The following is a 9,205-nucleotide window of genomic DNA, read 5'->3' on the forward strand; positions in this document are numbered from 1 at the left end:
GATTCACATTAGATGTAGGGTACAAATGAACAACATAAAACCCTAATCTAGGAGCTAAAAGTCAAGTGGTGGAGTATTGAGGCTATTGTATTGTAAAGCAATTCTGACCAATCAATGTTCACCCATATTTGAACATTTTTGGTGTACGTATTTAATCAATTCTTTATAACCAAAAGATCTAAGTGAATAGTACTGATTGGGTATGTATTAGGCCTTATGAAAGCTTGACAAAAATGTCATTGTACTTGAGATGTTGCAAGTGGGAATTTGGTTAACAAAACTCAAGTTTAGTAAAAATGGATAAGAATAATTATTGTGCAGGCAAGTTGAGGGTGAAGACATTTCTACAAGGCAAAGAGCTATGTAGCATGCTTACAAAAGAGGATATCAAGAGCTAGAAAGAGATGATGTAGTTGATGCAAGCGTAAGGGCTTGGACCAAAAGGCAACCAATCATGTGTTATGTTGAAATTTTTGTGTCTAATTCTATGACAAGACACAATCAAGATCGCAAAGCACCCAAGGATGCATGGCATAAGCTCTTAAATATGTTAAAGACATCTATGAAAACAAACAAAATTCAAACTTAAGCAAGAGCTACATAGGGTTTAAAACAACATGAGCATCAATGATTATATCTTAAAGAGAAGTGTTCTTTGGCAACTTGGATCTATTGAGCTAAAGGAGGCTAAAGATGCTACAATCGATAAAGCAAGAGGTTCTATGTCACTAGGGATGTTTTATCCTTTATGATCTTAACACATTGTTTATGATGTATGTTCAAGTTGCATGTGGCACGGATATCAAAACACATGCAAAAGTTGAGGCTAATTTTAGTCAAGGCCCAATATTACCTTATAGCATGGCCAAGGCATTTTTGGATCCAATCAACATGGTCAAAAGATCTATTGGCCAACAAGAAGCTACTAAAACAACCCCTAAACTCATATAAGGATACATGCGAGGCAATGTTCACTTTTTGGTTGGAGTTGAACAAAAAGTCAAAGAACTTTTTCAAGTGGTAAAATTGCTAGTCAAACTTATGGCAATTTTAGGTCATCAAAAGTGATAAGGTACCATGCGAAAAGACACACATAATGACTATGTAGTTGACCATCATACTACATACATGGTCAAACATCATGAAAAGCTTCGAGAAATTAGAAGCATTCCAAAATAGGATACAATCATGGATGAAGAAATCTCTAGAGAAGAGAAACATAAACTCAATGGATTTGACAAAGCACAGGCATGCCATTGGGTGCAAGTAAGTAAACAAGATCAAGCCATGAACAAATTGATGCATGAACAAAAACAAGACCAAACTAGTGGCGAAAGTATGGTATATACCATGATGAGACATTTAATTCAGGTGCAAAAATAAGTCTAATGAAGATTGTGGTTGCATGAGCCACACATCATGGCTGGACACTAAATGAATGTTTAAAAAATGTATTTTTAAATGGAAATCTTCAAACAATCGAAGAGATAGGTCACCCCAAAAAGGTGGCCCATAGAGACAATGTGATGCACATCTATGTCACAAATATGGCTGGCATGCAGATCATCATTTTGCATGTGGATAGCCATGTCAGTGCAAAAGCCATGATATCTATTTTAAAAGGTAAGGGATAGCTCCAATGCAAAGTGAAGGACATGAAGGACCTCTAGTTATTCTAAGTATTGAGTTGATGAAAGGCCAAGATGGAATGTGGATTGCCGAATAGCAATTTGCCCTACATATGTTGACCAAGTATTTGTTGGAAGTATGCAAACCCACAAAGACACCTTGTTTCAATGTTAAACTTAGGGAAATGTAGACAACTAACTAGAGAATCACAATAATATATAATGGTCACAAGCTTGATTTTTCTAACTACTTTTAGGCCAAACCTTATTTGCTTAGTGCAATAAGTCAATCAACTTATGAAAAGCCACACTACATGTTGTAAGGAAGATCCTCTAACTTGTGTTTTACACAATAGACTATGGTTTGCCTTTTAAGCTAGTCTAGTCTCACAGTTTAAATTGTATAACTATTATAAATTTTGATTTGAATGGTAGCTCTCTAGACATAAAAGTGTATCAAGCAATCTATTGTTGCATCATCCTCTAAATAGAGAGAATGCAAGAGAGCGGCAATGGCAACATGAGATGCCATGTTTTAGTACTTTATCTAGGCATTTGGGCTAAATTATAGTTGGACCACCACCAATGTACCAAAGTGTTTAGCATTCAACTTGCAAATCACCCTATGTTTCATGCCATGACAAACACAAAGATTCACCATTAGGTGGCACATTACATTAAGTGTATTGCATCATTTGATGTATGTGTGACGTAGTTCCTTCAACCTCAACAATATGTGGGAAGATAAGCATTTGCATGATGACAAGACATGGGAGACAAATGACATGATGCAACAAACCGTGTACACTAAACTTGTGATGATGATTCATGTGTACCTGAATGGATAGTCATCTCTTAAAGTTATAGTTAATTTTGCATGACTGAACAATGTCATGAATTGGAGGGCCAATTCACATTAGCATTTAATATGAAGCACATCATCACATGTAGGGAGTTGGTACTATACATGGGCAACATCCCTATACATGAAAGGATGTCAGCCCACATAGTTGAACATCCTCCAACTCACCAAAAAATGGCCACTTCAATTGGACATACTTTAGACATGCTATTTTCAGATAGTGATCATACACCCTTAGATGGATGGCACAAACATACAGAATAGTAGAGCAAAGCCTGGGCTTGACATTTGTATGTGTGCAGCATCCAAGATTTGACCGTGAATCATATTCAGTCCGTCTAAACACATGAGAATACAAGCGTGTGGATTGAATGTAGTAACTCTTTCCATATCTATGTAAAGTTATCTCAAATTCACATCTGAGAACCTTAATCTTATGTGGTGCATAATTACAACTCTATTAGTTTATTTAATTTGAACAACATACCTCAAGTTACAAGTAGGCTAGTGATCACAACTTAAGTGTATTTAAAGCTGTTAAATGACAGAAAGCTACATCAACATTGGCATGATATATTTAAAAAGGATTTGAAGAGATAATTCACGAATGCCATAATGTATTATTACCAAAATAATGCCAATACAGGCACATCAAATTGTTTGGTAAAAGGAGATTTTCCCAATCAATGATAGTGAAAAGGCAAGCAATAGAGGATAGAGGGACACTAACGGGTAGATATTGCAGTATACAGAAGGGCATTGCAGGTTTGAATTGAAGAAGAATAATCATACAGATCCAAGCAACAGCAACATAAAGCAAACTGTTTGATGCACTGCCTGATCAATTTGCTTACAAAAGCAGAGTCCTGCCTTGAATTGCTTTACCCAAAAATTGATCGTGATACATACGAAAGAGACCATACAGATAGATACCTGCCGGATTTTGTTTTACCAAGCAAATTTATGGGCTAAACCTGTGTACACCAGCTCTGACCTGCTTTCTCATGATTTCACATTTTCACTAACTTCTTTTAATGCCATCTACTAGAACAAAAGTCTATACTGGACAAGGTTGAATCCACAGCCATCGTCCTCAGATTTCAACATGGCCATCTAAAAACACAAGTTGTAGATCATTCTCTTGCCTTTTGGTGGCTGAGCGGCAGGGGTGTTGGGTTAGGCATTTCTTGAGAGAAGTTTTGAGCTTTAATGGCAAAATTAATTGAATGGCAAGTACACACACGCCTGTTAATATTCAAAAGCCTCATTTAGATATCAATACTGGAGTGCTTGCTTCAGACAACTTCACACCCTAGGTGAACTTCTTCAACCTGCCCTCTGCGTGTTGATGAGATCCCTTGGGACTTTGTAGATGGTGAAAAGTCTTCTCAAGACTACCTCAAAATTAAGTCACTTTCTTTCAAACATGATCACAACTCCTCTCTACATCCAGATAAAGCATCCATCAACCTTGGCCCATCTTTTCCTGTGCACAGGATGAACCAAGCAACCAGCTAGATTAGAGCTTTGAGCACAGATTTGTACAGAGCCAAAAGTCAAAAAACTACCACTCTTGTTACTGTACTACGAGCTATGCACTGCTTTGATAATGCTGAAAATCAAGCTTGTTTCTAGCTATTTATCTCCCCCTCTTCACACTTCTGCATGCCGCTTTGATAAAAAAAGTATGTGCGAAGCCATTCACTTCTCATCCACAAGTATGTGGTTTGATATCTTCATCTCTCCTTGTTTTGATGGTCGTGTGGTGTTCTATGGGTACTACCTGGTTTAATTTCTTGCCCTCCTCTAGCCTGTATCCAAGAGAACCCTCTAACAGAATATTCAATTAATGACTAGGGGGCTAAAGTAAGGCAGTTTCCCTTCACTTACTGGGCACATATCCCCACTGTCCCCCTCACATTCCTGCAGGTTAAGGGCTCCTGTAATTACAAGATAGAGAAGAAGATAGGAAAGCAAAAGCAACTGAAGACAGTTTCAGAGATCAATGCTTGAAGTGGTGGTCAAACATTTGTATAAATAAACAAAAGCACAAAGAATATGATGTCTGCAGGTGAGGTTGATCAAACCTGAAGTAATGAAATCAGTTTTGGATGCTGTTCCAGTAAACTTTGAAGCTTGTTCTGATCTTTCAACAGGTCCTGCATGAAAGAAAACCACCCAAAAAACAGTCAACATCAATCCCCAACAAGTTACTGCTTAACATTAAAGAAATTGAAGTGTATAATAGAAGACACTTAAAAAGCCTGGATTTCTCTGAGTAACATGTAGTCTCAAAAAACACTGGATTGCCTCGGGAGAAGCTAGAATCTGTTGAAGCAAGTTCCCGGATTCTTGCTGCTGGGACCCCTGAGACTGCTGTTGTGCAGGTGCTTGATGCATTGGTTGCTGGAATTGTTGAGGCTGTGCTGTTGAGGCTGTCTGACCTGAAAATTGTAAAGTTGGAGCAGGCTGTAAGATTTGCTGTGATGGATGAAACTGTTGATGCTGCTGACCTGGAGTGCCTGAAATCAGGGGGCCTTGAGACATATTTGGTCTCCCTGGGGGAAGAGGAGGTTGAAAAGTGGAGAGCAAAACAGGTGGCTGTGGCACTGAGCCTTGCCCAAGTGTAGGTGGAGAAATGTCCCAAATCTTTTGTCAATAGATGGAGAATCCATGGTGGATGGAATTGGGTAAACCGAAGTACTTTCAGAAGGCATTCTGCCAATGTTTTGATATGGTGAAGGTGAATGTGGTATCATATTTGTGGTTACAGGAGCTTGTAGGACAGAAGTCTGACTGCTTGAAAATGGAGGGGGAGTTGGAGGAAGAGGTGGTGCTAGCCTTCCTGTCCCTAAAGATCCAACTTCTTCATTAACCAGAGACATATTTGGCCATGGCGGTAAAGGTCCATGTGAAAAAAGACTTCCTGTTCCAATCTGAGGGTTAGAGACATGACCCAGAGGAAATGTACCATAAGTAATTGGGCTTATAGGTGTCACATGCACTTGATCAATACGTCCTAAGCTAGGGATCAGCAGGTTGCCACGAGCCAGATGGCCGTGGAGGTGGTGGAGGTGGTGGTACTGCTGTTGTCACAGTCATTCCTGCACTGGAGCTCTCAGAGATTCCTCTACGGTAATCTGGAAGAAGTGGTGGCATCTTGGAACCACCTGCAAAAAAAAAAAAAAAAAAATCTTTTTATTTGTGTTTCAAAAGATACACCAGACGTGCTTGTTGAGAAAAAATGCTGTGGCTCCATACCTGGAGAGCTGTCATACTTTTCTGGTATTACTCCTGCAGGTATTGGTGGAGGGGGTGGCAGAGGGGGTGGCAGAGGTGCCACTGCAAGGAACTGTGCAGGATTCCTGTGCAGGGGTATACTCATGCTTCCAGCATCATGAAGAATTCCAGGTCCACGATCAACAATATGTGAAGCATGTGAGGTAAAAGTTGTTCTAGTTGATTCTTGCAGCTGCAATGATATGCCGAGTGTTGATGCAATCTCTATTCCCTGAGGCACTTGGAATTTCAGGTTTAGTGAAGCCGAAGGTAAGGAATCTGGTAAAATGTTCCTTAGCACACTAGGTTCACTGCCTTCTCCTTGTACAGGATGATGCTTGGTTGGAGTACCTCTTAGCTGTGGTGCTGTATCTGATTGCATTGGTTTTAATGTATCATCCGTTGACATAACATCTGGTGCAGCAGCGACACGTCTACCTGGTTCAACCTTTTCATTGCCTACTGCCAAAGAGTTTGAAGTCAGGTGTACTTCCATGCTTGTTTTTCCCACGTTTGTGGATAAAATAGTGCTTCCTTCTCCATCAGGCACAACCAACTCATTTCCTGAAGGAAGTGATAGCAAATCGTCTGTATCAGGCACTCCATCTAACTCGATGTCCACATCCTGTAGATCCTCCTCAGGCAGTATTGGTCTAACCCTTCCAGAACTGGTTGAACTCTCCACTTTAACATTTTCAACTTGTGACTGAGGTGGTGGTGCAACCGGAGGTTGTGTCTCACCACCTGTAGGTGCTCCTACAACTTGGTGCCGCTCACGTTGTCTTGCCATAAATTCATCAACATGGATAGACGGAGGTCTTCCACCACCAAGTGCACTGCGTTGATTCATGCTGCCACTCATAGCTGAGCTTATTTCGTTACCCCTTTCTCTAGCAACATAATCATCGACATGCATAGAAGGTGGCCTGCTTGTGTTTGGTTTACGCTGCCTGAATGTATCCCTTCTGGTGGAGGTGGATGCAGATGATAGGGTGCCAGGACCACGTCCTGGAAGACTTCCATTGACACTAGAGGCTACATCTGGCACTGGTCCATTGGTACCACCATCTGCACTATGCTTTTTGCTCCCTCCCTCAGTAGTGTTAGCAGCTTTTCTTTTACCTCCCATACCAGTTGTTGACGGTTTATCAGACAAGTCATTCACACATTCCCAGCTGAACTTGTCTTTCAATACATCTTCGAAGGTGCCATCATTTTCTTCTACATAACCAGAGTCCCATTCAGCCTTCACATCCTCTTCAGCATCATAAAACAGTTGGGGAAGAAGCCTCCAGCGTGGGAGTGCTGTTTCAAAGCATGAGTCTTCATCTGTAAAAGGCTGCAATGGACGAAGCCCCATCGACCACCAATTTGACCTTCTTTTCCAAAAACATCATAGCTGGCAAATTGTCAAGCAAACGTAGCAATGCAGTGACAGATTTGAGGGCCTGCAAAAATGATTTAGAGAAATCAATGTTCTTATCTACAAATAATCTTAAACGTTTCTTCTTTTGTGCTGACAAAAACATACTGTTCACATCAGGAAGAAAAACCAGCCTTTAAGTTTGAGCTAGCTTGGAGCACTATACCTCAACTCCTGACCTAGGCCAAAATTAGGCTAGATCTAACAGTCGGCAGGGAGGAGGGCCCCTTATTATTGCATTTTGAGGGGTAGCATAACTCCGAACTTGTTCATGCAGAAATCATCCCCCTCCCCCTCATACTGGCTACATAGACAGCCTGCTACATCATTAAGAGCTGGAGCTCCCTGCTAATGCAAGCAACCCCTTCCTACTTGGTTTTGCACCAAGCTGGAGCTCTCCTGATCCCTGCCTGGATGGATCTCATTTTCTCCAATGGATAATACTTCATGATCTGGCGTCACATTCCCCCCACTGCCATGGTATGTCACTTCTTGCTAGTCCTTGTTGCACATCTTCATAGGCCAGGTACAACCGCTCATCCACAAACTTCCTATGGGTAGGGAATGCCTGCCACATTGCCGGGGCAAAGGTGGTTTGGCACATCATCATGCAGATCCTCCATAACGGCAGGTTAGGCATCAAGCGAGTTGTAGCAGCCCCCAACACCCCCCCCCCCCCCCCCCCGTTCACGAACTGCCACCCCCTCTCCCTGTCCTGCCTTCGTGCTGCCCCCGCCTCTCTCCTTTCCCCCTTCCGCCAGCCTTTGCCCTCTACCTCCCTCCCCTTCTCTTGCGCGTGGAAGGAATACCTTCCTCTCCTCCCGGTGATTGGTGGTGCTATCAGGAGAGTGTTGGAATCCCCCCCCCAACCACCCACATTGTCGCTTCGGTTCTTATTCGGACGGCCAGGATTCCATCCCTTCCTATTTGCATAGCCTCTCCGGAGTCAGTGCCTCATGCCATATGGCTTCCTTGACTCTGAGGGGACCCTATTTTGTAAAGAGTTGAGCACTCTGGCCTCCCAGGCCAATGTTTCACCTGCCAACAAATGGGACACCTCGCTAGAACTTGTCCTTGCCCCCCCCCCCCCCCCCCCCCCCCCCAAATAAAAAATTAAAAAATAAAATCCAGTACCCTCAAGGAACCCACCTCCGACCTCCCTATCTGGAGACCGTTGCCTCGCTGAGACTCCTCCCCACGCATTCAGATTCGCACAAGGCTCTCTAACCCTTCAGAGCCTTCCGCAGGCCTAACCTCGCAACCCTTGACCCTCCCCCCCCACCAATCCCCGACTTTTGCTCCGGCTTTCCCCCTGCAAACTCCCTTTCCTTCGACTTCATTGAACGCACCCCCCCCCCCCCCCCCCCCCCCCCCCCGCGGCCTTCTTCCTTCCTTTCACCTCTCCAGAGCATTCCCACCACCCTCTGGTGGCGTTGACCCGGAGTAGAGGCAACTGAGTAGTTCAATCCACCGTTTGATCCATCGGTTTACGGAGCTGGTAGAGATGACCATCCCTGCCTCTCCAGTGCAGGCTCTCCCTTGAGAGTCACCTGGCAACCCCCCAGCCAGTTGACTACAAGCGGAGGGATGGTATCCACAGGTTGCAAGGCTAGGACGGATCCATTGTTACGAATCCCCCATGTGAGAAGCCACTGTCACATATTTCTTCAGCTCTTTTCTCGCGGGTGCCCCCATATCTTCCCAACTGCTGGATGCACGTCATGAGTGGCACATTGACCCTCCACCAGCCAAGATGGCCAGAGAGAGAATCTGGCGTTTGTGGATTTAGGAGGGCTGGCTTCTCACACAACTCCAGTGGGACCTAGGGGAGTGGACGTGGAATGATCCAGACGACATGGAGGAGACTCCTGGCACCCCCTTTTTTTGCATACACTGCACTGCTGGGCCGTAGGATTTAGATGCCAGAGGTTGAAGGCCCTCCAACAGTAGCACGCCACTGGCAGTCCCAGGGCCTCTCCTTGCACCTTCTATTAGATTTTTGGAAGAGGTGGG

General features: G+C 43.4%; 1 protein-coding gene across 1 annotated transcript in view; it reads right to left on the reverse strand.

The window, feature by feature from the left end:
* Positions 1 to 3,090: 3,090 nt before the first annotated feature.
* Positions 3,091 to 9,205, reverse strand: part of EMB2016 (mRNA methyltransferase EMB2016) — a 96,401-nt gene continuing 90,286 nt past the window's right edge. The window contains 7 exon segments of the mRNA XM_086773847.1: positions 3,091 to 3,976; positions 4,578 to 4,649; positions 4,792 to 5,124; positions 5,127 to 5,519; positions 5,521 to 5,660; positions 5,752 to 7,126; positions 7,128 to 7,217. Coding sequence (XP_086629973.1) covers positions 3,956 to 3,976; positions 4,578 to 4,649; positions 4,792 to 5,124; positions 5,127 to 5,519; positions 5,521 to 5,660; positions 5,752 to 7,126; positions 7,128 to 7,217 — 2,424 coding nt within the window. The 3' untranslated portion in view covers positions 3,091 to 3,955.

The sequence above is a fragment of the Cibotium barometz genome, chromosome 34, assembly GCF_041138505.1.
Source record: "Cibotium barometz isolate CiBa-2024 chromosome 34, ASM4113850v1, whole genome shotgun sequence".
Taxonomy (NCBI): Eukaryota; Viridiplantae; Streptophyta; class Polypodiopsida; order Cyatheales; family Cibotiaceae; genus Cibotium; species Cibotium barometz.